At 41.6% G+C, this 26,952-nt stretch overlaps 1 protein-coding gene across 2 annotated transcripts in view; it reads right to left on the bottom strand.

Moving 5' to 3' along the window:
- PHEX (phosphate regulating endopeptidase X-linked) overlaps positions 1-26,952 on the bottom strand; it is a 100,881-nt gene that overhangs the window by 46,843 nt on the left and 27,086 nt on the right. For both annotated transcript variants that reach the window (XM_075033453.1, XM_075033454.1), the window contains exons 6-12: positions 24,476-24,544; positions 23,358-23,474; positions 20,100-20,183; positions 19,644-19,789; positions 16,278-16,371; positions 11,866-11,994; positions 8,232-8,333 (exon numbers count right to left, since the gene is read on the bottom strand). In XM_075033453.1, the coding sequence (XP_074889554.1) occupies positions 8,232-8,333; positions 11,866-11,994; positions 16,278-16,371; positions 19,644-19,789; positions 20,100-20,183; positions 23,358-23,474; positions 24,476-24,544 (741 nt within the window). The remainder of the gene's footprint in view (positions 1-8,231; positions 8,334-11,865; positions 11,995-16,277; positions 16,372-19,643; positions 19,790-20,099; positions 20,184-23,357; positions 23,475-24,475; positions 24,545-26,952) is intronic.

Here is a 26,952-nt window from a genome sequence, read left to right as displayed (position 1 = left end):
CAGCGATCTAACCCCAGAGATAAGAGATAAGCAAACATGCCATGGCTATTAGTTTCAACTCTGGCCAATGGAGAAGAACATCTCCTGTATTTACCGAACAGGAAAGCCCAGTCCTCCTAAGAAGGTTAAATTAAATTCAGGATGTGAGAGAGATTACTCTTTGAGTTCAAAAATTAAAGTTTGTGATGAGAAATAAACATTTGACTTTAACAACACTTTTTCTTTTTTTTTTACCTGAGGGAAAGTGAAGACCTATTTTTATTCAGAAGAAAGCGTGGAACACTTCTACACTAGAAGGAGAGTACCTTGCATTTTCTCTGCCTTCCAGGTGAAAAACATTACTCTAAACATCGGCATTTTCCAAACAGCTATATCAGGGATGGTGCGGGAGTGGTAGCCTCAATGTCCTGACCAAATTCCAAACTAGGTAAGTAGAGCAGACTTTTCAAATCCCCTACATCATTTCGGAGCTGCGCAGCATCTACTTCACTTGGCGCTTCCTACCAAGTTCTCTTCACATGTCCACACACACGGTAGGATAAAGATGAGTTACACCACAAAGATAAGCTCCTGGTGATATATTTAATGCCCGTGGGAACTGTAGACATGTTGGGAAAGAGTTAAAACATGACTCTTCTGAAGTCCAACCCATGTTTCAACTTTATCAGGAGACTTGCTCATTGCTCCTTGCAATGCAACTGCTGCAATACAGGCCAGACCTGAAATTTTTGCATCCAGAGACCACCCTCATTTCAGAAAGTTTACTTCCACAAAGGAAAAGTGTGGCCAAGGTTCAATTGGCACTAAGCAGAAGTACGCTTTCCAGTTTAGAAACAACAAGGTTGTTTCAAGAAGATCTGAAGCAAACTTTCTAGTAGAATCAGTAAATTTGGAAGTCTGCAGTCACGCCATTGGCTTTTGAACAGGAATGAAGTGCCTAAAGGCAATTAGAGCCTTTGGAAATTCCTTCCTCTTTTCCTAGTTCTTCTGAAGGGAGGATGGCAGCTTCTGTTAGTGCTCTGAAGCAGTCTTAACACTTTGTGAAGTTCTCCAAGATCCTCAAAACAAAGATATCAAGTCATCTTAAAAGAACCTGTAAAAGGTGTCTGGGGACCTTTGGTTTTGAAACTCCATCCCCCTCTTTTACCAAGTGTTGTTCTGTCAGCCTTGTACTGGCCTTAATTCCAGAAAAAGCCCACTTGAGGTACAGGAGGTCCTGAGACTCACGGCTGGTTCCTCTGTCATATTTTTGCATTATTTTACATAGGATGGGTCCACAGGCCCCACGAGGCACAAAAGGCATTTTTTCTTTTTGCAGAGCGCCCAGTGACCACTCTCAAGATTGGATGATTTGTCATCTTTGTGCAAAATTAGCATGGCATTAAGCAAGATTAATTTCAGCTCCTGAAGCTGTAGCATCTGGCCTTTTTGTCTGGGAATGCCTCAGACCTCAATAAAAAGTTATTTTTCAGAACTCTGTCTAGTGCACACCCTGGACCGCCTATGTGAACGAACTCAGGAGGCTCCATACTCCCTGGTGTATTGCTGTGCCAGGGTTATACAGAAGAAGAGCGGGCAGAAGAAAAGAACAGGCAAGGACGATTCGGTGGTTTCCCCACTACAATAACGCAGGGGGAGAAGTGACATCTTCCGGACAAGCAAAAGGAGATGCTTTCTCACGCAGAGGACAGGGAGGCAGTGGAACTCACTGCCTCGCGAAGTTGCCGATGATAAAAATTGTCGTGGCTTCAAAAAGTCATTAGACAAACTCACAGCAGAAAAATAGGAATAAACGCAAAGACACCGCTTCTGGCTCTGGAAGGGACTGAGCTGCAGGCTGTCAGAGGCCAGGAGAGGATAGTGGGAACGCATCCCTTTATGCTTGCCCTGTCCTTCTGCTCGCCTCTAAACATCTGCTACTGTTTGGCCACTGTCCGAGCCAGACATTGGACCTCTGGTCTGAGCAGTGTGGCTGTCATGTTCGTAGTGAAATCACCCAAATGTGAAGAGAGAGGGACCACAGAGAACCAGGAAAGGCGGCAGGGGCTCAGCTAATGGACTGGAGAGCTGGGTACAGCCAGTAAGTTCCAGCTGAGGAGCGAATGGCTTCAGTGGGATAACCCATGGACACCTACCTCATCTAAAGTACCTATAATTTGTTAAATCGGGGCTTGTACAGATGGCTCTTGATTTCCTAAGGGCTATTGGCCTAAATTCCACTGCGTTATCGAGGGAGGTTTGCTGCAGCTCTCTGAAGCAGCGGAACAAACCCTGTAGGCTAAACGAAAGTACCTAACACTGTCTGAGAGAGACACCTATAGCTAGGCACTGGCCTTATATTTTTCCTGCGGTCCTCTCGCCTCAGCCTTCAGACTCAGGGATCTGCGAAGAAAACAAATGTTGCGTATACAACTTCCTTAGAGAGAAATAAAGCCAAGCAGCAGGCAAGTTCAGTAGGCAAAAAATGATTGCACAGTGACCTTGGGATTTGTGCTCCATGACCTAAAGAGGTTAATAATGTTACAGAAAAATCTTATTAGAGGAAAACCAAGCTTTTTTTGGCTTATCATCCATGCTTTAAAAACAGTATTGCAAAGCAAAAAAATAACTTCCTAAAACACAGGCTATTTTACAGGAGATTTGCAAACTTTCAGAGAACAGGCTTTTGTGTAAAACTCTCTTTTTCAAGCCTCCAGTTAAACCCAAGCACAAAGGGAATTTCTGGAAGGAAAAATAGTGATTACTAAAATAATGGCTCCTGCCCAGGAAGGGGAATAATTTTACATCTCGGTGATGATCTTCCACAGAATTATCCTTTGAAGAGCAGCAGCAATAAATTACCATTTTAAAAATGAGAGCCCCAATCACACAAGTCAAGCCAACGGAGTTCCAGTGGCGGGTTCTCCCCTTCCCCTGTGGCCCACCGTTCCAAAACACAGCCGTCCACACCATTCGGCTGCCGTAGCGGGCTGCGATCTGCACCTTCGTTGTAAGGGAAACAGAAGGCTCTCCTCTCTCCCCCTCTCCTCATCTGCCATCCTTCTCAGAGGCTGCAAGGAGGCCCAGAGCTCACCAGGTGCCTGGGCAGCCGATGAGGGATTTTTCGGCACGGCTTCTGGAACTCGCGGACCACGTACGTGAAGACTGTTGCCAGACACACCCCTGGAGCTGCAGCCATTTGACTAATTTCTCTGTTATTCAAATGAGGGCAAAATTTAATGGCCCTTACAAAAGGGAGAGGCTAAAAGGGAAGAAGAGGAACGTTTTGCCTTTTTTTTTTTTTTTGCCTTTTTTTTTTTTTGTAAATCAGAAACCTCCATTGAAAATTCGGGAGGTTAACAGGCATAGTTTAAGCAAATTTCAGATGATAGTCAAAATAGAGCAATAAAGCAAGGCTTGCATAAAGCAGAGGAGGAAGGACAGGGCAGAAAACAGAGAGCATCACCGCACAGAGCTGAATGCTTCTCTGGGATTCGGAGCTCCTTTGGAAGCAGCGTGAGCTCCATCCAGAGAGCTAGGCGAGAACTGCGGGTGGAGGCAGAGCGAGTCACGAACCCTCTTTAAAATCTTTCTTTGCAACATTGGCTCTCAGATGGTCTGGTTTAAATCCATGTTTCGATCACAGAAAGAGAGGAATGGAGGGAGGATAGAAGGAAATTATTAGATGTTATCTCGTTATATTGTTTTGTTACAGAGGGAAAGTCAAACCTCAACTCCGAAGTATACGAGGGCTAAAAGGGTGATTCTCAGAAATCAAGGCTGCAAGACCATTGCTCCCTATGTCACATGGACTAGTTGATTTGATCCTTTTAATACGATTTGGGCTCATCAAATTAGTCGTGTCCCCTCTGAGTGACTTAAAACAAAACAGACACAAAGAGAGTCACAGACGGAGAAACATTTCAGTGATTAGATGAAGCTGACAGGCTGCCTAAAGCAAAATTCAAGTATTGATTCTACCAGAGGGCCTTTTGTAAGTCCTTCAGAGGTCGATGGCCCCTTTGATTGCAAAGCATCAGGCTGACAGCAAGGTATACAAGTTTGGCTTCAGCCAAGTGCACAAGAAAGGTGGGCATCGCTCAGAAAAGGGGCAGCAGAAAACATGTAAAACAGCGAGCACCCGAATCACAGAGAGGATTTGCAGTTAATTCTCTTCAAAGCCTGCCAAGTTATTTGCACTACAGTCTTGTCATTTAAAGATACAATCACCAGAAGGAACAGAAGAGTAGTCTAAGATGTTTTTCTAGGAAGGCTTTCCACGCTCACAGTCCAGACATCCAGATGCCACATCGACCTTATTCTTCTTTCAGGAAATGATTAAAAATTTTGTTAAAGACCCAAATATGCCTGAAGTTAAAGAAAAGGCTAAGGACAAATTGAATGGATCACATGGGAGCAGGCCCAGTAAACGAAAACTACCAGGTTTCTACAGTTCCTTTTCTTCCAGAGCGTTCAAAGAATTCAAGAACACAATAAGATTAAAAATACAGAGGAGAGCAAAATATATGAATCACAGTCATTTCCATGTAGCATATGATTCTGCCATAGAACTTCAGGCAGGAGCTCTACTCTGCATTGCTATAAGGGACAATGTGACAGCTACTGATGAAAACATAAAGACCAAGACACTCTTTACTTAACTAATAACTTCCTTTCTTTACTTAATTGATAACAAAAATAGAATAGAATATATAATATTTGAGTTGGAAGGGACCTACAATGATCATCCAGTCCAACTGCCTGACCAATTTAGGGCTGACCAAAAGTTAAAGCACATTATTAAGGGCTTTGTCCAAATGCCTCTTAATCACTGACAGGCTTGGGGCATCGACCACCTCCCCAGGAAGCCTGTTCCAGTGTTTGACCACCCTCTCGGTAAAGAAATGCTTCCTCATGTCCAGTCTGAACCTCCCCTGGTGCAGCTTTGAACCATTCCCTCGCATCCTGTCGCTGGATCCCAGGGAGAAGAGCTCAGCACCTCCGTCTCCACGTCCCCTCCTCAGGAAGCTGCAGAGAGCCACGAGGTCAACCTTCAGCCTCCTTCTCTCCAACCTAGACAAGCCCAAAGTCCCCAGCCGCTCCTCAGAGGACATGCCTTCCAGCCCTGTCACCAGCTCTGTCGCCGCCTTCTGGATGCATCCAGGGACCTTCACGTCCTTCTGCAGCGGCGGGGCCCCGAACTGCACACACCGGCTGGCCGTGCGGTGTTTGATGCCCCCCAGGATGGGGTTTGCCCTCCGGGCTGCCAGGGCACACGGCCGACTCGTAGGGAGCCTGCTGTTGGCCAGCCCCAGCAAATTCCTTTCTGCAGGGCTGCTCGCCAGCCACTCCTCTCCCCCTTTATGCTCGTGCCCGGCGTTACTCCGTCCCAGGTGCAGCATCTGGCACTTCAACTTGTTAAATTTCATCCCATTAATCATCGCCCAATGCTCCAACCTATCTAGATCCCTCTGCAAGGCATCTTGTCCCTTCAGAGAGTCAACCGCACCTCCCAGCTTGGTATTGTCAGCAAATTTGTTAATAGTGCATTCAACTCCTGCATGCAGATCGTTGATAAATATATTGAACAGAACTGGCCCTCAGATTGAGCCCTGAGGCACAGTCAGAATATCCTACCCTAATAAATAAATTCCACCAAGGTGTTAGTAACCACAGAGAACTAGAACAGTTGTTTTAGGTGTTATTTGGCTCAGCCCAGCAATAATTGGCTAAAACACTACACTTTGCCTATACAGAAGATCAAAGCAGAGAGTTCTTTCTGGCCTTCATCTGAAGGAAGGTACCTTCAGCATCCCAGCACTCTGTCATAACACTAGTCCATTTTGATAGTGGTCCAAAATGAAGAGTAAACCTGAGAAGACCCCCAGGACAATACAACTTGCTCTTCAATTCAAGAACAAACAAAGCTCCTTCCTGAATTGTGAAATCCACAGCACTTGCACTATCCTCACAGATGTGGGTGACACTTATTGATGAAGAAATGTCACTTTTACAGAACTATATAATAAAGTAATAACGTAATATTCTTTTTTTTTTTTAACAACCAAACAATCCCTACTCTAGAATTCCTGTTGTCTGTACTGCTTTATTAAAGTGTAAATATTAAAAAAGTGACAGCATAATGTGCTGGGCTCATGAGATTTAACTGGAACAGGGTAACAGATTTTGAAGGTTCTGTTCCATTATGAATCTTATATTTCCCCAGTGAATTATCTGTCCATACATGTAATGAAGCTGTTTCTTGAATTAAAAACATGCCCATCCAAATGTCCCAAGACAAATCCAATCTCTATCATTAGCAATAAATAGTAATTAAAAAACACACACAACCTCCATCTCTGGAAAGCTACCAAAATGTCTCTCTAGACTCTTTCCTTCTAGCCAAGTAGCCATTTCTGTGAATCTGAACTTAAACTTACAGTCGTAAGTCCTACTGCATAATTGTTGCTGCAATTTCTAAGTCACTACATAATACTTGTGTCTTACAAGCTTGACCTTGTTCCTATATCTGTAAACTGTAAAATTGTTGTTCAAGTCAGTGAGAATGGATTTAAACCATTTGCTATTCGTAGTACTATGGCTTGTAGCATTCTTTTTATTGTACTGCTTGAATTTAGTTTGTCATGCATTGTTTGGCCCAGGCTCGCCCCATTAACTTCAGAAACTTAAATGAGATGCCTAAATTGGGAGCAAAGTGCCATAAGCTTCCTAAGTGTGTCAACAGAGGGAAACAGGCAACTCTACCTATGAAAGATCTAACCTACCTTCTGAACAAAACTCTCCCTAAATTGGAAAAGGGAGAGCTTTTTAGGGAGTTTATTAGTTTGCGGCAATGCTTGTACTGTTTCTCTGCTGAAAGGCAGGTCGCAAATTTGGAACAAAATGGTTAAGCAGGTTGTTTGCTAGAAAAATCAACATCAGACTTGCATACCCCTGTAAAGGTATATAGAAATATCTCTATTAAGGAAATAATTAGAAAACCTTATTTTGCACCAAATTTGTCAAATATCTAAATTACAGATCATTATAGTTCTAATGGTATTGCTAGTAAAAAACCAAGCATAACAGCCAGTAAGAGGCAAGACTGCAGTCCATTTACCATCAGGTTAGCAGGAAATAAATGGCATCTTACTATTGTTCTCTTGCATTTATGCAGCTCTATTTCATTTGCACATCTGTGAAGAGCACTGCTGTATAAAATGTAAATGAGCTGTATAAAGAATTTAAAACTTTCCAATGATAAAATGTCTCAACAGCCTTTTCATCAGATTTACCAACAAACTTTGAAGTCCGTGTTTGTTTTTAAATCAAAACACCACTATTCTTATTTAAGCAAAGCGAGCAGGAACAGTTCAGCTGCACTTGCATGTCAGTTTATTCAGAGAGGGTATTTACTAATTCACTGATATCCCATTGCCTCAACAAATAAGGAGACAGTCCTACACGTCGCCCTCCACTCCTCTTTGTTCATGCCTCTTCCAACTGCTGCTCTGGGGGCAGAGCCCTGCAGTTGGACGAGCTCCCTCTCCACTTATCACTTGCTCTAAACATGGGAACGGAGTGGAAAGGGAGCTTTGAGTACCTCTTCCCTCCTTCACCTTTACCTCCTGCATTTTATTGTCACTCCATCTGAGAGGAACCAGGACCAGTAATGCCATCCTTGTTCATAACACTTCATAACCGGCATTATTCTACTGGGAGATGGGCGTTCAGCTGAGATAGTCATTGCACTTCTGGAAGATGGCTTTCAAGACGGGCCTCCCACCATGACATTGGAGAAGGTATGAGAACTGGACTATTCTCATATCCCCTTCCAGGCTGGATCTTCCATCCTCACACCAAACACCTTCAGCTGTCCCAGATGTTTTAGACACCGTTTTCTGTTTGTAGGCTGGCATGACCCTGACATCCCCATCAAGATGAAGACCTTGTCAAGAAAAGCCACTGTACAAGCAAATCTGAAATAAACTCACAGCCTACATCAGCCAGAGCCAGACGGGGAAAAGTGGAGGCAAGGGATGAAGACCAGGGTAACAAAAATAACTTCAGCAGAGAAGCAGGAGCTCAGATGGCTCAGCTTCTAGCAAAACAAATGTGGCACATGTCCCTTCACAAACAAAACGATGGGTAAGTAACTGGAACTGCGAGCACAGTCCATGACATTCTGTTCTCACTCAAGTCAAATCTTCACCGTAACAGGATTTTACCCATTCAACATTTATATTTGTTACCTTCTCATAAGCTTTTCTTTTTGTTTCGGAGTCCATCCAGTCATTTTCCTTTTCCAACATGTCAATAAAAGCCCAGCGAATTCCTTCAGTCAACTCCTCCATCTGCAAAACATTTAGCAAACCCCTCCCCAGTAAAACATGTCATGGCAGAATCATTATAAGACAAGGTTTGGTGCATGCGGGAGCGATGGATTTGGGTAGACCATGAATGATTCCAAATCAGACAGTATCTGCTGTTCTTTCTTGAAGGCTAATGTCTTCTGTCTCCAGTCCTCAGACACTTCTTCTGAAAATAAGTTTCTTTCCATTTTCTTTTCCTTCGGGTGTACCACACAACCTGCTCATTGCTGACCCTTTCACATCACAATTGTGAGAATGTCTGTCTTGAAATCATAAAAAATACTGGGAGATTTTCAGTGACCCGGGGAGGTTTCTGACACTTTGGTTCTAGATCACTAGCCCATGCAGAAGAAGGAGCCAGCTGCAAGGCATTTGCACAAATAAAGCCCCTTCTGCAGAGAGAGCATCCGTAGCCTCGTTTGGTTTATGTCAGACTGCGACATGCCTTGTTGGTACTGCCAAAGGACTGAGGTGGGGCTGACAGCATCATGATCCAAATACAAAGCAGTATCCAAATATTTAGCCTGCATTTAGCTGTATTTGTGAAGTCCTCCTACCCTTTACTTCCTGCAGGGATAGAGGCCATGGCTCACAACGCTGGGCAGCCCTACCTGCTTCTGGGGTCTCGGACCACCAGTGAGAGCGTGCATCTGTGCAAAGCTAGGAAAACCCACCACCGTTGTAGCTTGGCTGCTTCTTCAGACACCTATACAAAGCCACGTGTATGACACAAGCAAGTAAAAATAAAATATAGGAGCGTTTAGTCAGTAGCACACTAAGAAAACCCTGAAACGACAGAAAACAAGAACTCTAATGGCTAAGAGAGGCACTGTATCAGTCTAAAGATCAGACATGTCCTCATGCCTATGCATGCATCTGGCAGCACAGCCCAGAGGTGTACGCCGTCACTGCTTCTGTTTACGTCAATAGATGAACCTCATGACAGATAGACACTGAGAATACTGCAAGAGTGAGGCAATTCGGGGGATCCAGCCATTGCTTGAGTCCTTTAGCACAGACCAAACCAGAGTTGAGATAGCACAAGACATGACAGATAATCATTACAGGAAGACTTACTGGATCTTTGTGGTATCAGTTATGTTACATTTAAAAATAATGAAAATGTCAGTACCAGAGACTTATACAATTTTATTCTGTAGATCTAGTAGCTCTGAAATGTCATTAAAAGTGGGGACTAAACTCTGGAAAGTAACGTTACCTTTAGCTAAATTGTCATTTATGTATCAGATGTATATTTTAATCTGGAACTGTTCTTTATTTGTGGTGGAGCCAGACAAAACATAGCAAAGCTCCTTTGATTATTCATTTTTTCCTACCCTTTTCAAAAAACGTTTTCTTCTTTTTAGAGACAATATGGGACAACTGGAACAGGTCTAGCATTAAATATGACTAAACAGTCAACATTCACCGTAAACTGCATCCCAGGGAATAGGGTAACTTAAAGATATTGATGACAGAGCACTGACTCAATTAACTTGGTGCACTAATGAGGTGAACTCCCTGTATTTGGAGGTTAGGAGTTCAAACTCAAGCTCTGCAGCTGGGCCCTGGTGTATACTTAGGCTTTATGCACCAGCTGTAGCTGCAGGGGGCAGGGGGAGAAACCTATTCCTGCTATCAAAGTTATTACTGAAACTGCTCAGGCATAGCTGTAAGAAACACTGCAGGCACTCTGGCTTAGAAACAGTGCTATATTTAGACACAAATAATGTCTGTCTTGATAAAAGGAGAGAAGTATCTAAGGTATGAAACATCAGTGACAAAACATGGGGGAAAAAGAATCCGTATTATCCATAACTCAGGATTTGCTTATCATAGACAGATATATGCCATGAGCCAGGAAAAAAAAAAAAATAAAAAAATCTGTGCAAACAAGAGTGCTTTTCTCAAGTACTTTCTTACTGCTTAAGAAAGAGAAATAGAACTGAAAACCAGTGAAATGAAAATTATAACACCACAAATTATTAAGTTGAAAAGCACACTTCTAAATGGATTGCAACAAATTTCACCTGTATCTAATTTTATCTCCATGGGCAGTTCACTATAAGTCTGAATCTTGTGATCTACACTATACACTTTATATGCATTTCTTACTATGGATGCTACTGTGAATTCAGACTTGATAATTTTTCAAAGATTTGGTCTGAAAGGAATGTACATGCTAAGAAATATTTTAATTAGCTCACATTTCACCAGAAAACCATTCTCTATCAGCTTCCCATAATTTTCCCTCACATATACAAACATGAAAAAGTGTCCATCCCCTCCCTAAAGTGTACAATTCTTATAGTCCTTCTCTTCCCGTTTATCCTGCGCAGAGGTCACACTGTGTATCCCTGAAGTATTTTTGCCACTTTACTGCCAAATGGCACATTACAAACTCGATCAAGAAGCAGGGGAGTGAAAAGCTGGATCTCAGGGAGGAAAGTCCAGCTGAAGGCAAGCGGCAAAAGAAAAGCAGAACCTGAGAGGGAAACACACATCATAATGATTTGGACAAGCCAAATCAGAGTGTTGGTCTGTCTAAAATGGAGTCCTTCCCTGAGAAAACAGTCAAACTAGATAAAGTCAAAGTGACAAACTCAGGCTACTGAGCCAAGCAGCGCAGGACTATCGCAGAGCGGTCGCTCCCAGCGCAGGATGCTGTTTCACAGGTTTCCTAAACGGTTGTGCCTCTCCTGCACCGAGAGCTACGTTCCATGACTAAATTAGTTAATTTAAAACTGATTATTGTTGGAAAATCAGTGGCTGGAAAAGCAGATATTGGAATGCCTTATGAGAAAAATATGAACTGAAAATAAGTCATAGATTATTGTGAAGGGTAATCAATCATTTTAATATGTTTTTAAGAGAAGTGATAATATAGCTATGTTTGAAGTGTTAGAATGAGGATGAACATCCAGCTAAAAGCTATTCTCTGGACTCAACAGCGTGGAAGAGTACTTTCCTTCTCCGTTGAGCAAAAAAGATTTGAATCACAAATACAAATTCTCATTATGTGGCTCTAAGTTTCCCTTAATTTGGGCCAGACAGCAGTTATACTTTTCTTACTTAGATTGCAGGCGTGGCACAGTCAGCTTTAAAAGGGCCACCCTGAAGCAGAGAAATCTTGACCGGTCTTAACTACTCAGTAAAAACTTTACTATAATGAGTTACACTAGCTACACTAAGCCACTTCTCATCAATACCCCTCACTCTGTTCCTGCACAGCCTGGCTGTCATTATTTACACAGATTAATGGTGTTCAGCACGGTTTTGATCTGGCTACATATTTGTCTGAAGGGCTGCAGATGGAAAGAACGGGCAGTGCCCAGATGGACAGAAAGGTGATGTTTCTTCAAATTTGTTCCATTTTCTCCTTGCCTTTTTTTTTTTTTTTTTTTAATTAAAGCATTTTTAAGAATCGCATCTCTTTTGGTCTAACATCAGAGGCAATTTGTAAGGAGGAAGCCACTAATTAAAAGTTTCTAGACAGAGATCTTGGAGGACTCACCATCTCTTTCTTGTCTTCTTGAAAATGGGCATTCACAAACATTTTACCCACAACGTAAGGGAGCGCGCTTTCAACGAGGTCCACACATTTATCCCACTGAGGCAGCAAAGTTGTGGTTCCGTGGATCACCTGTTGGCAGGTGCATGTAGTAGGTTATAACATCATACCGTTTAAGAAGAACAAGTCTGCATCCACATACAGCATAGTCTAAAGTATATTTGTCAAATAGCTACCAAAAGGAAACAACAATGAAACTTTATAGTTACTTCTGTTTTCATCAAGTGCTATGACAAATCTTTTGAACTCCCCAAAACATCTGTAGGATTTTACACTTAGAAACAGTACAACGGTAATGACTTAGAGAGGCTAGGCTTACAGGGTTAGTTATGGGAAGACATTCCCAAGTGCCAACTTTAGGCTAATCTTGGTAGTCTTTCTGTGTTAAGTGGAGAGACACTTTCCCTTAGAAAATCCCTGCTCTGAGATATCACTTGAAAAAGTTTCTCTCTCTCCATTGACTAGGTGAGAAGCCCAGGGAGATCATTCTCATGAAATTGAGGTCAGTCCTTATGAAACACCTCCTACAGAGCCCTCCACTGCCATGAACTTATCTGTGCTAACTAATGATGTCTAACATTGGTAGGTACGTGTCCACACCTTTTTGCCATTTACCTGTCCAGCTACTCTTCCCACAGCCTGTGTAAAATAAATAGTTGCTTTCAGCCCCTTTCCCAAACAGAGTATTTTCAGGAGAAAACAGGTTTGAATCATCAAGAACACTGAATACATGTTTGTCCGCCCAACATCTCACTCCTTGTTGTGGTAGAAAGATGTTGGTAGAACAGCTTGCATATTTTACTGAAGGAATGGTGGGTAAATACACACTTCCAGGCTCTGACGATGTCCCTGCAACACCATACATGACCCTCAAAAGACACATAGTCAAGAATGGTCAACACACCAATGAACAAGGCAAAATAGAGCTCAAGCTCATGGTTGCCTTGGTTTCGGTCTCTCATGGGAAGCATGTTGTTACTGTGGATGCTTACCTAGTTAACATTACATTTCCTCATCAAGGTAGAAGTTCATTTTAAAAAAGTACATACAACAAAATATGAGATGGGTCCACGTAAGCAGTAGCAGCACTGATTTAAGAAACTTTTATGTTTTCAAGGTTCAAAGATTTCCCTTTTACTTAAGGAACTACTTAAGCTTTTCCACAGAGAACAAGCAAAATCCCAGTCCAGTAGTTAACACTGAAAAAAGCAGAGTACAGTCAACACCAGACCAGGTCAGGGGGGTAGGGATTTTGGCCTCTCACAGATTATACAAGCCTCTTAAGCACTGATCTAGCAGTGTCTGAGCCTCTTCTTTTCCCCGTCTTTTCCTTCTTTGAGCCCAAGATTAAATTTCTAGCAAAACTGAAGGGTTCGGATTTCTTTTTTTCCAATAGGAAAAGATTTCATTGGAAAATTCCAGAGTAGCATAACCCTCAGCTATTGAAGGTCAGATATTTTGGTAGTTCAAAGACTGATTTTCTCCATCATGTTGTCTGTAATTAAGCTTAATCAATGACTCAAATACACCAGTGAATTGCATTTTCAAACGCTTTTTATTAATACTGTATGTGTACTAATAGATTTTCAATGACAGAGAGAACACTGCTCCTATAAGAAAGCCACATTAGCCAAACCAATACATAAGGTAATAGTTTCCTAAACAGAGCCAAATTTGAAAATAAACTCCGTTTCCAAATTCTTCAACCCTCATATATAACAGAGCACTCAAGAAAAAAAAAAAAAAAAACAAACAAAAAACAGAAGAGAAAAAAAAAAATAGAGAAGAAAATTTCTCTCCAGGGTGCAAGCATAACCACAATGGAGCTTTTTCCTGATGCAGGGGAAGAAGGGGAGTCATGGCATTAGTCATCAGAGCTTGACATTCTTTCCAAAAACTCTAACTACACATCAGCCACAGAAGGAGTCAGGAGGCAGAGCTGGCTTTTAGACTGTGACATATTATTATTACAACATAATAATTATCATTATTTTGAGGGAGGCTTGACTGTAAGGAGGACAGAAAGGCAGGCCGTGAGACCAATAAAAATAGAGCTGAGAGGAATACATTATATCCCACAGCTGGTTTATTGATATTTATGTTACAACAGCCAACTACAACTCCCTCAAAATGGTCCTCCTAATATTAATGGACCACTCTAAACCACGGTACTCCAGGTAGTAACAGGGACTATAAATAGCAGGTTTCCAGCCCTCCCAGTCAATTCCAAGCTCCACAAGACGATTAACCGATCTCTTCCCCGGGTGCCACTGCACATTTGCGAGGGCTCGAAGCACCACTGCAGAGGAACTGCTGATAGTTGCTGACATGGCAATCCCAGCACTTTCTCTAGAGTCAGCAGGTTTGTGCTATTTCTCAACCTGAAGTACTTTGAAGTGTCATCGTGTCTTTCTCCCTCTCTTTGCAAAGAGTTTAAGTGTCGTGATGCCAAGATTTCTACGTGTAAGATGTAAAAGCCACCAACAGAAAATGAGAACCCGGTGGAAAAAAATACTATGCTTATGGTGGGTGAGGATGACAGACTGACTGACTAAGAGATATCTTTTGCTTTAAGGGTCACTGGTTCATCTCATGGTCACGTCTTTTTAGCAGTCATTCAATGTTTTCTTCACTTACCCAGCAAGGGGTTGGTGGGTCCTTTTTAAGATCCCAGAGGGCCTGTGTGCCTTTACCCCTGCAGCCTCCGACTGGAGAAATGTTCAACAAAGCCTTTGCCTTGGACTCCATTTCTCATGTCCTTCCTGCTGACCTGTGAAGTCTGTTCCCCTGAGCTGTTTACTGCGCTTAACTTTAGCTATTAACTATTAGCTATTGCTGTTTACTCCACTTAACTAACTCTCCACCTCCGAGTCCCAGGGGCAGGTAATGGGAATGAGCCGCTGACTCACTGCCCTTACTGTGCTGTTCTGAAGTTTTCACAACCACTTACATGAAACCCTTGATAACGTTGTTAATAAGCATTGAATCAACTTGAATGAGATTTCTCCCTAAACTTCTGGAGAAAATACCCAGAGAAGTGACAGCAGCTAGTTACTATTTCAAAACACACAGTATCCACAGCTTAAAGTTTCCTTCCAGGATTTTTTCTGGCCATAATATAACTCAATATAACTCAGTATTATGTTGCAGACTGGCTGATGGCCAGCATTAATCTATTTTACCTGGCTAGCAAGGAATGTCCCAGGAGGGGACACACTAACAAACTTGTTGCTGTGGTTCTGACAGCCAATTTCTCACATTTTTGCATGAAGAAAAATGGCATCTTTAACAAGACTGATTTGAATATGATTTCAGAAGTATAAGAGATGGCCTTTCCTGTGTAGTTTCCATCAAGCTATTGGAGTTTATTTTTAGGTATTTGATCAACTCAGAACTATTCCAGTACTACTCAAGGAAAGACATTATGGGTGCTTCAATTAGCCACCCACATGCCTCACCGGGGAGAACAGAGCACCCACGCCTCCTGTACCACACCACTGCCAGTATTATGCCAGCCTCCTGTCATCATGATGTCACCAAGCAGCTAATTTTCTTAATGACAAACAAAAAGTTCACCATCTACGCTAAAGTGACATGGAAACAAGGCAAAGCACCTTTCCACTTCAGTTTCACCCTTGGTTTTCTTGAAGAGCCCTCACACTGCCCACAGGATTATCAGGGTGGCTTTCTATTCGGGGTTCACTTAATAAAATATATGTGTTTTACATAACTGCCCATATTACTTGATAGATAATTAGCTCTGCTCTCGTAGCTTGGGGCAGCAATTAACACCTTCTGGGGCTCCTGCAAACCCAAGCTGGAAGGCACCTGATTGACTTCTCTGTGGAAATGGCTGGTGTATGGATGTGCTAGAGCTCATGTAAAGCTGGCACTAGAGCATGAGAGAGGTTTAGGCAAGCGTAGAAAAGCTGAAATCTTAGACTTCTGTTTCACCAGAGCTATATTCACACATGCATAAACAGTAAGGTTTTTTTCAAAAGCTTAGGTATTGTGGCCAAACAGGTTTGGCCTGCAAGAATAGCACAGGTCACAGCCCTGGTACGTTACTCAAAAACTTTCCAGCTGTCAAGTTTCTGCATAAGACTAAGGTTTTTAAAGGGGAGGTCTCAAAAACTCCTTAAGATAATCTAAAAGACATTTTTCTTTAGTGTCATATACAAGAATATGTGCGCCTTAATTGTTTTAGAGGGAGTCTTCAACAAAAAAAGTTTATTCAATAAATTTATCCTGCATGGAAAACATTTCATGTTTTGCAAAGGTATAAGCAACCATAAGGGAAATCAATAACGTCAATGCTAGTACCATTGTAAATGCTATAAAAACCTCTAACTTACCCTAGAAAATTCCAGCCACCGATACTGAAAACGTCTACTGAGGTTAAATAACCTTGAATAAACCATCCTCCACACCAGATAGTTGGCAAGAGTCCTGTTAAATCAGACATATTTTTATCAGACGTCGAAATGCATATGATGCACCACAAAGCACTTATAGAAATAGCTCTACAAACATCTCAACCGAATGGTGGAAATTTCACCTTGAAAATTAATGAGTGATGACCAAATTGATAAATCCCTATTACACAGAAGAATCTGTGTGATTGCAGCCAGTTAATATGTAATTGCACTGTGATAACCATCTTCCAGGGGATATTTATAATGAGTCCATCTCCTAGCATGTCACTTTTAGGTAACGCTTTTTTCAAAAGGCAGTTTTCATTTTCCATAGAAGTGGCAAGAACCATGTCGTAATAATAGCTGCATAAAAGTTCTATCCGGAGATAAGAAAATAACTGATTTTTCTTTTGTAAATCAAAGTGAATGTTATCTCTCTGCCTTAGTAGGGCACATAAATCATAACTATGAAACAGAATAGATAACAGTTCATCCCATATATACTATCATTATCTCATATTTGTATCTTTCATTAGAAGTTATCAATATGCTTTTAAAAGTTCTTACTACCCACAGAGTTATTAAAGTATTACCACTCTTATTTTGCAGATGGGTAATTGAAATGCCAAAAAGGAGAAGTCTCAGTAACAAGAATCTCGTAAGAACCGAGGCTGAGACACCCAGGAAGAAATTGTTTAAAATACCCAGGAGATCTGACATCCATGCCCCTTTTCTAAAACTTCAAGCACTTGACTGGAGGATTTATCTAGTCTAGACTGAGCTCTCTCCACGCTCAGCAGTGGCTGTATGAGGTAAAGGTGCAACGTGAAATATGCAATTCAACTTCAAACAGCCTCAAAACAAGTCCAATAACGGCCTACACGTATTATTCTCATCTTGTCTTATAAATGACGTATTTTTCAAGGATAGTTATTACTCTAAAGCTATGGGTAGCCAAATGTTTGGTCTTCACTGGGATATACATAACATTTTGGGCAGGCCCCAGACTTCTCCATAGGGAGGAAAATTGCTCCTCTGCAACCTCAGATGCTGTTATGGACCAACTGAACAACTCTCCCATCTCTAACATTCCCATCTCTGCCATCTCCCGTTGCCATAGGCGTGGAGTGGCATAGGTGTTGCAACAGCATCACTCCATCAGCTTCATTCATGGAAACATCCCAGACTGTCCCCTCCCCTGAATCATAACGGGTTATAAACACACTTTGTGGGCACGTTGCCTTCGCAGCAGCATTCGCCTGAGCCGTAACTTGAGTTTTGCCTCTAAGCAAGCTCCAGTCCACCCACACAAAGCCTCCAGCTCAAGATACGTTGCTGCTGGAGGCTTACACTCGTGGTCACTCGGCTGGAGAGGTGATAAAGAGGTGAGAACGGAGAACCCGTTGTACTCATCAGTTCAGTCTGCAGATGCTCATAGGTCAGAAATAGGGTCAACTCGTTTCACGCAGGAAAACTTGAGGGTGCGATCTCAAGGCAATGCTCACCTCAAAGGCCTGATGCTCACTAGTCTTTGTGGCCAGTGGCAGCTTCTACAGGGGAGCAGAGGGTTGCTGGGATACGTAAGTCCTGCCTTTTATACTTCTCATCTCTCACACTGGGCATATTCCCTCCTTTAGCATACAGATATATAGCACACATAGATCCCCACAATAATTGTAAAACCTATCTGAAAAATCTCTTTAGCATGAATAATGTACATTTATAACACAACACATGTTACAAAAGCCAAAACAGGTAGCTCTGCTTAGATAATCAAACCATTTTGAGATGATGCTTAGGGTCATTAAAAATTCATTCCAACCTATGAAATACCAGACAGTATATAGTTTCTCCTTAACACTTTTCTGACAATGTGGAATTTCCTCACTCAATGGCAACTGAAGCACCCGAAAACTGCTCAGCTCTCACTGGTTTTGTAAATGACTCGAACTCCACAAGCCTCACAACTATCTGCCTCAGGTATTTCAGCAGAGCTGAACGGCATCCATGCTCCAGCAGTAACTACTCTGTGGATCTAAGACAGCATTTATGCAAGTCCTACATTTTATGGTACAAATTTCTTAGGGTAAGACTGAGCAGAAAATGCCTAAACCATTACCAGCTATAAGATATGTAGCACGAATATACTGGAAATTAGACACTGCTTTGGGCTGGGGGGGTCAGGAAGCTGGTCTCAGGCTCTGCTGAAGATGGGCATTGAAATTCTTTCTGGTCATTACTCCGGCCTCCCTCTGCCATGACACACAGGCTGGCTTAACTCTTCTTGAATACTCTGATTTTCCTTGAATAAGACCCTAATGGAAAAAGTCTCCAGGTATTTACTCTGCGGTTATAGAATGTATTTGTGTGTAAGTGCATCTGTACACAGCGAATAACTAATTCTCTGTTGTCTTGCTACATGTGCATCCTCTAAATCACTGCTTTATCCCCACTGACATGACTATCTTTGAGATACAAAGCATGGACAGCCCAAACAGTTTAGAAGACTTTCTTCAGTAGGTTAAGATTGGTGGTACGCTAACGATATTTCTCTGAATTTTGTCAAGAAAGGATGTTTGATGATCTGTAGGCAGATCAATCATTTTTATTTTTCTTATTGTTTGATCTGTGTGTTATTTTTACAGGTACTATGAATTAATGTAAGCATTCTGTCACTGGAGACATAGACCAACAATGTAAGAATAATGCTTCTGAATTAGCCTTTTTTTCTGAAATGTAAATTTAGTTGTAGCCATACTGTACAATCAGCAAAGAATGATTTTTGGAGATGACAGCCTGACAATATTTTTTTAAAAGTTCAGCAACATGCCTCAGCAGAGAGCAAATTATCACAGAAATCACTTAAATGTCATCAATAATGTTTCAAAATGGGATGTCATCTTCACAAACTTTTTCATCACACTGCCCAAAGCTGTCTTGCTTCCCTGTGCAAAGCACATCTACTGTGTTTAATATGAGCTACCTGCATTTTACAACTATATTCTACAGGTATAAATGATTTCACAAGATGCAAGACCCTATACAAGTAAGAGATGTTGAATGCATCTGGAAAGAGAAACTTCACTGCAACCTGTGTTTTCCATAAAAAAAAAGAAAGGTGTTGAAACTGCAAATTCTCCTGCTACACACAAGCTGATATCTATATCCTCATTCAGACAAAACCACACAGACCTTTTGCCTAGAGGCTTGATTCCAAGAATATCTGAAACATCTGAAAAACCCAGGAAAAGCCCAGCATTTGATGTCCCTTCATAAGTGTGAGTGAAACCATCATAGGATCCTTACTTTTTCCTTTCATTTTCTAGTATCCTGAATAAATCTTTGAAGTATTGGGGAACACGGACAATCACATTTTCTGAAGGACCTATATCTTTGAGCTCAGGATAGAGTCTGGTGTCAATCACCTTCTTGATGTATCCCAGCCAGTCAAACTGCAATGACAAAGAGAAGGCTGGTTAAAGCAGATTATGAAGAGAGATGGTTTATTAACTAAGTTGCACCTGTGAGACTAATGGTTTCAAAGATTTACTTACTAAAAATTCAGAAATTATTGCACTTTGTCATCACATGTGTTTTCAAACCTCAGTAAAGTCGTAACTATATTTAAAAGAACATACATTGTAATTGAGTATGCACATCCCTAGTGATATTCCTTTAACATGCTGCTCTGTGTACTAAAGGAAATTTTAATTATATAGGTCAGACACTAAAAGAATAATTTTGCAATTATCCTCAACCAACCTGTGGAATCATGGCACTAAGCTCCGATATGTTCATTTTATTGTACATCACCTCACTTGTGCGATTTTCATATGGAATCATGATCTGGGAAAAAAAAAAAACCAAACATCAAAACAAGGATTATCTTGCAGGGACCTGCTCTTACATCATTACTGTCCATCATAATCCCAGTGCAGAAATATCTCACCACCTGTTTTCCAAGCATTCATGGCATTAACTTCCCTCTCTGAGGATGGCATTTAACCAGGAGAAATGGAACACAGTTCATTGTCAGTTTAACTCATTACTGGGGAATTTAATGAGCTGCATGTCTTCTTTGAACATATTGGACCAATTTTTACTCTGATTATACTAAGGAAATGCATGTTGATTCATAAGAGATAAAAGCACACCTAGTCCATTAATACTTACTCATCCCATCATGTCAGATAGAAGCCAGCTCCAAACTATATGTCTTAAAAGGTCATATCTGAAATAGGTATGCTGGAAGTGCATCTCGTCTCTTGGATTTGAACATGTTCTTGCTATGGCCTGACTCCGTGTGAGGGAAGAGCCAGATGCACACAAGTTTCTCCTTATTTTACCCCACCATCCTGATTTCCATAGCAGGAAACCTGGGTATATAGGCCAGACATGAATTAAAGCATTCTCCAGCCAGGACTCTCATCCGGGTGACCCAGAGGAGCCAGACCTCAGGATCCTCTGCAGTGTCACAGTCGAAGGACATAGCAAAAGAATTCCTAAATAGAAAACATGTCCTTTTATAACTGACAAGGGACATTCAGATTCCAGGATGGCAGTATGGTTCATAACAGAAAAACAAACCAAGTACAAGATATAGTTCAACATTTTTTCAGGGTTCAAGAGGAACAAGAATTCCTGATGGCAGTTCCAGCCCTGCTCTAAGGTAAATCCTATATAACAGGCTGTATGCTGTGCAATTTAAAGAGGACAGAGATTGACGCCAGACTAACCAGACAGCTGGCGGTTCTCCAATCAAAATTCTCCAGTAAGGGTCTGCGGTTTTACTATTGCTCAAGCCACACAGAAAAAAAATTACTTTCTTCTCCCTTTCTGCAAATTTCATTTATCTGACAAATCTTTAAACTCTTCTTGAACCCGTTTGCTCCCTTCCTCTCAAAACTTTCCCTCTTCCTCCAGTAATTCAAACCTAATTGAAATCTTCCTTGTACACAAGCAGCTCTCTCGAAGCATGTCACTCCTTCCTATATCCAAAGTATCCTCCCTTTATTCTCGCTGTCTCCCCCTGAGTGCACAAGTTCTCGGTTATATACTTTCACTTAAAATGAATGCAGAGGAACACAGGATACAGTAAAAGCCTGAGTAACAAACAGGACTATCTCCTTTTGAAATCATGGTAAAATGTTTACATAAATCATTGTGCTCGTTAGGAATTATGCAACAATCCATGTCCCTGGACTCATGCCTAATATCTGGATACCTTTTAGGAGGATTGTTCACACTAAAGGGAAATTAGGTAACCACGAGCAAATATGGCTTGTTGCACTATGGAATGCATTACTGATCCTGAGGGTTGTTACATGATCCATGTCATCTTCTACGGCAACTTCACCTATGTACTTTGTGGATTAAAGCTCTGCAAGACATTCATTAAATAAAGCATTAGAGCTACCAGAGGTAGCGATGCTGCTTCTTATCACACCACTGATAAACAGAAGAAATATTTTCTGTTTTTCAAGTCTACTGGGTCACAATGAAGTATCTGCTCATTAGTCCACCCACATTAAGTATCTGAAGCTGAATATTGGGCTTTATTTAGAGGTTTGACAAAATTTCATCTCTTCCAGCAGAGAGATGGAAGCACTGGTTTACTACTATTGTGGATGGCCCTCAGTTCTCCACACAGACCCCGTTAAGAAGCATCACTGCCTTTCCTCCTGTAGACTGCAACAGGGAAAAGTCACCTGCTGCATCACCTGCCCCATGCAACAGGCTTCTCTGTTAACAGGAGACCCAGCATTTCCTAGGGGACAGCTGCTTTCCTTGGCGATAGGAAGAAATACTCAGCTCAGCTGGCAGTTCTGCAAACCAGGGTCAAGTTTGTAGCCCTAACTTTTGCTGTTTTCCAACATCAAGGCTAACTCTTCTCTCTAGCTTTAGAAGAAGTGGAAACGATAATGGACTTGCAGCTCCCGGGAGCAGGATTCCTGTGCTAGCCGTACTGAAACAGGGATACGGGGAAGCAGAAACACTCCTTCAGCTTGTAACAGTCCTAATGCATAAATTAAACTCCACAAGAGGGGAAAAATGTCAACAAGTAAATCAGTCAGAATCAAGTACCAGATTTAAATCTGCTTAGCTTTCCTAAATTCACTGGGTCCCCTAAATTAAAACTCATGGAATTTCTCATCCCCTCTCCCAGCGTGCCCCATGAAAGCAGCTCAGGAGCTAACGGCGGTGCTGCCGTAACCAGCACCCTCTCACTACCAAACGCCAATATCCCACCTCAGTCTTGCACTGCTTTTAGACTGGTCTGCAGAGCACCAGCCTAGTCTGCTTCCTGAATACATGGTAATGTATTCTCAACATAGCTGCACAACAGGGACTCAAATTCTGCCCAAGTTCAAAATTACAGAATCACAGAATCAAAGAATCATTTAGGTTGGAAGAGACCTTTAAGATCATTGAGTCCAACCATAAACCTAAAGCTGCCAAGTCCACCACTAAACCGTGTCCCTAAGTGCCACATCTACACGTCCTTTAAATACCCCCAGGGATGGTGACTCCACCACTTCCCTGGGCAGCCTGTTCCAATGCCTGACAACCCTTTTGGTGAAGAAATTGTTCCTAACATCCAATCTAAACCTTCCCCGGAGCAACTTGAGGCCATTTCCTCTCATCCCATGACTTGTTCCTTGGGAGAAGAGACCGATTCCCACCTCACTACAACCTCCTTTCAGGTAGTTGCAGAGAGCAATAAGGTCTCCCCTCAGCCTCCTTTTCTCCAGACTGAACAACCCCAGTTCCCTCAGCCGTTCCTCATAGGACTTGTGCTCCAGACCCTTCACCAGCTTGGTTGCCCTTCTCTTGGACACGCTCCAGCACCTCAAGGTCTTTCTTGTAGTGAGGGGCCCAAAACTGAACACAGGATTCGAGGTGCAGCCTCACCAGTGCTGAGTACAGGTCACTTCCCTGCTCCTGCTGGCCATGCTACTTCTGATACAGGCCAGGGTTTTTTTGTAAAAGCTAGCTTCAACCCCACATCAGATTACCAACCTCAGCTATTTTAACTTCCAGTCTTAGAACCGACTTCATATCAGATTCAGCTCGTGAAGCGTTTGCGCCCAGCAGCACAGCTGTATCAACCATGAACTGCAAAAAGGCATCTCGGTACTGTAAACAAACAAAAAGAGTGAAATCACATCTGGATTTGCTCTTGAGCACAGCTGTAGCAGTATACCAGAAATGCCCAGTTATAGCAAGGAGTATAATACTTTGTACTTTCATGCCCTAGCAACCAAAATTGTGCCTTCCTTACCTTGAATGCCTGCTGTCATCAAGGAAAAAAAGGATAACACTGTAAACGTACTGTGCTTGACAGACAGAGATACCTGCTGTGGTTCACAAAGTATAAATCTCAGGAAATGCAAGTGACACTTCTGGATTAGACTGACAACACTTACAGCTCTTACAATGGGATTAGACAATGTGTGCGAGTGTACACCAATATTTTACGCCAATTCATACAGTAATCAGAGTAGGACTGAAGAAGTACTTGTATACAAGTGCAAGTTTAGCAGCTGAGAATATAGGGAGATAAAAGGATGCTCCACTGAGCTCTCTCCTCTATTCCTGCCATGGCACTGCAATACATGTACCTGCCACAGTGTTATCCTCTGCTCTCCCCAGGCTATCCTAATAAAGCACATTTTAGTCTCAGTGTGTATACACAAATTTTAGCAAAATACACTGTATGTAATGATACTGCAGTGATTTCTATGCTACATCCCCCCCAGCATAATCCTTCAGAGATTTTGGAAGGATCAGATTGCTCCTCATCAACTCGTACTGACCTGCAGTCCAAGAAAGGCAAAAACATACCCCAACGCATTTCCACCTTAAATCTTTCAGTAGATACAAGCCTTTGTATCCTGGCATCATCTAGTCTGATAGATATGGTTAAAATACTGACTAACTTCTCAGGGAACTCAAAAGGAAAGCTTGTGGTAGTGGTGCTTGCAGTGGTGGTGTTTTCTGATAGAAGATACCCTGAAAAATCCAAATCCAAGCAAACCACAACCTTTTCTTAGTTTGGAACTCAACAAAACAAAACAAACAATGAAAAAAACTGAGGGGAAAAATGGTCACTCTGATTTCCAGTTAATAATACTTACAGATTTGGCTTCTGTGGTGTTTTCTAGGTAATCCTCTCGAGATGCAAGAGAGAGGCTTGCTTGGTCGAGCTGTTAAAAGTAACAAGCAGCAGCATTTAATAGGCAAATTCATCAGAATGCAAAGGCAGCCCTATAAGCAACCTTTGAACGGTTCAAGTTTTTCTGGCCATTATGGTAGACGTGTGTAAATATCTAATACATAATACCCTGCACCAGCCTGAGTTCCACAGGATTTCAAAACCACAGAAAAATGCTATACTGTGCTGACAGACATTACCTAAATCACATTACTGTGATCTAGGGAGCCTCAGATGCCCCCTGCAATATCTGAGCCACCTACTACAGCAAAGAATCACCTACATGATTTCTGTGTTTCTGGCTCCATTAGCGAGTAGGTAATGCAATAGGACTGGGTCTACAGGACCAAACAGTCGGTGCTGACGCCCAGTCCAAGCATATTTCAGGGGCACAAGAGTCGGCTTGAGAGAAACGCTAGTCTAGTCTGCGGACCAAATGCCCATTAGGTGCTGGAGCACGTTAGCTGCTGTGTATCTGGAAAGCATTGCTAGCTGCCTTTGACTGAAATTGAGGTTACATTTTTAACCTTCACCCTAGACCAGCACCGAGTGCTGTATTTGTCTTTTTGAACAGATGTACTGAAGCAGCTGGATACCAGCCGCAGAAATGATTGCATGCATGCACGGGAAATTGTTATGCCTCCAGTCCATCAGCTAAAGATGTCTGGTAGGTTCAGGTGGATCTTTGACTTTCACTTATCTTTTTGATCTAAACATGGATCAAATTTGTTGGCCTACATTCACTCTAATATTGGAATAAGGTCCTCAAAGTAATTTCTAAACCAGTCCTGAAATTTCATTGAGACCTGCGCTTAGTCTTTTGAGTGAAAGGACTACATGGGAGTATTTGCATACAGTTTCAAGTTCCTAGCCAGAAAAAAACTCACAGTGCAGTATAGATCTTAAAATTACTACTGGAAACTGAGATTTCCCAAAACACTTAACGTGATCAGGTTAGGTTAGGGTATGGAAGCCGAAGCTGAAAACATGATTCAGCCAGGTTCTAAACTGAGTAAGATACTGACTGGAGCAGAAACAACAGTTTTGATATTCCAAAATTATTATTCTGATGCTGTATTTGTTTTTAAAAAGCAAGTCTAGTGAAGAGAGATTGTATTTATTCACACAACTTCACTTAAGTCTTTTTTAATCTAAGTCCCACACCACTGATATTTCACATTTTGTACATTTATAAAAATGACCTAAATAAATACAACTTAGAATCCAAAATGAATGATTAAATGTCATCTTTTCCTCTACTGGCTGATGTTCTCAACCTTTAAAATATACCATAAACAAATAAAGCAAACCATCCACTAAAAGGAGAGTAGCTGTAATGCTTAGTGCAACTCTGATTCTTTGAAAAACAGTATCACTTTCTTTTTTCAGCATATTGAAGCAAAAAGAATATACTCTTATGCTTTGCATATGTGTGTCCTGGTAATAGTTAACTTCAGATGATTTGGCCTATTTAAATTATGTGACTGTTGTGTGAATTGCTCATCCAAATTTTCCTGGCTTAAGAGTTAGATTTGACAACCCATTAAAACCAAGAAAGCACAAATATGAGAAACAAACAAAAAAACCTAACTTCTTCAGCCCTCAAGAAAAAAAGATCATGTTGAATGTTGAAAAAAGTTTCTACTTTTTTCTGATCCATTCATGATTTTGCAATGCTGAACAAAAAGAATTTTGCAATAGAGCCGTTCTCACAAGCAGATTGAAATACTCCATGATACATCTGCACCCCTGGGAATTTGTTAAAATATGGACAAAGTAGAATACTGGCTGATGTATTCTGCAGATCAAGTTCTTAATCAAATTAAAACCAACAGAATACCCTATGGAATAATATGTTATTCATAGTCTGTAGTGCTTCAGTTATTTAGATACCTAATTCTTAGGTGCCACTAAGCATACTGAGTGAAGACACTGCTAGGCATAATTCGTTGCCAGAGGCCAGCAATAAGGACGTAACTGCCCAGCCCTTTGCTGACAGGTGACTTGCACTGAAATATTATGACAGGAAATATCTAAATATCTCTCCTGATTCTACTGTTTCAGTTCTTTTAAACAAATCTCCAGACACAGCAATCCTGACAGGGTCTGAACAGCATCTTAGCAGAATGACATCTTTAATAGAGCAAACTGTTGATCTGCTGTTGACTATTCAGGAAAATGTCCTCGAGATGGGGAAAAGCTACCCTTCAATTTTACACCAGTTAAATGCCTCAGTCAAAAGACATTTTAAAGAACTGTCTCAGAATCCACATCCACTCCAGTACGACCACAGTTAACTGTTGTTTGATCCCTAAATACAGGGTATTCTTGGCTACAATCCTATAGCTGACCAAGATGCTAGCAACGTAAGGATCATAGATCCTATTTTGCTGTGATGAA

The sequence above is a fragment of the Buteo buteo genome, chromosome 8, assembly GCF_964188355.1.
Source record: "Buteo buteo chromosome 8, bButBut1.hap1.1, whole genome shotgun sequence".
NCBI lineage: Eukaryota > Metazoa > Chordata > Aves > Accipitriformes > Accipitridae > Buteo > Buteo buteo.
This window is presented reverse-complemented; position numbering and strand designations above follow the sequence as displayed.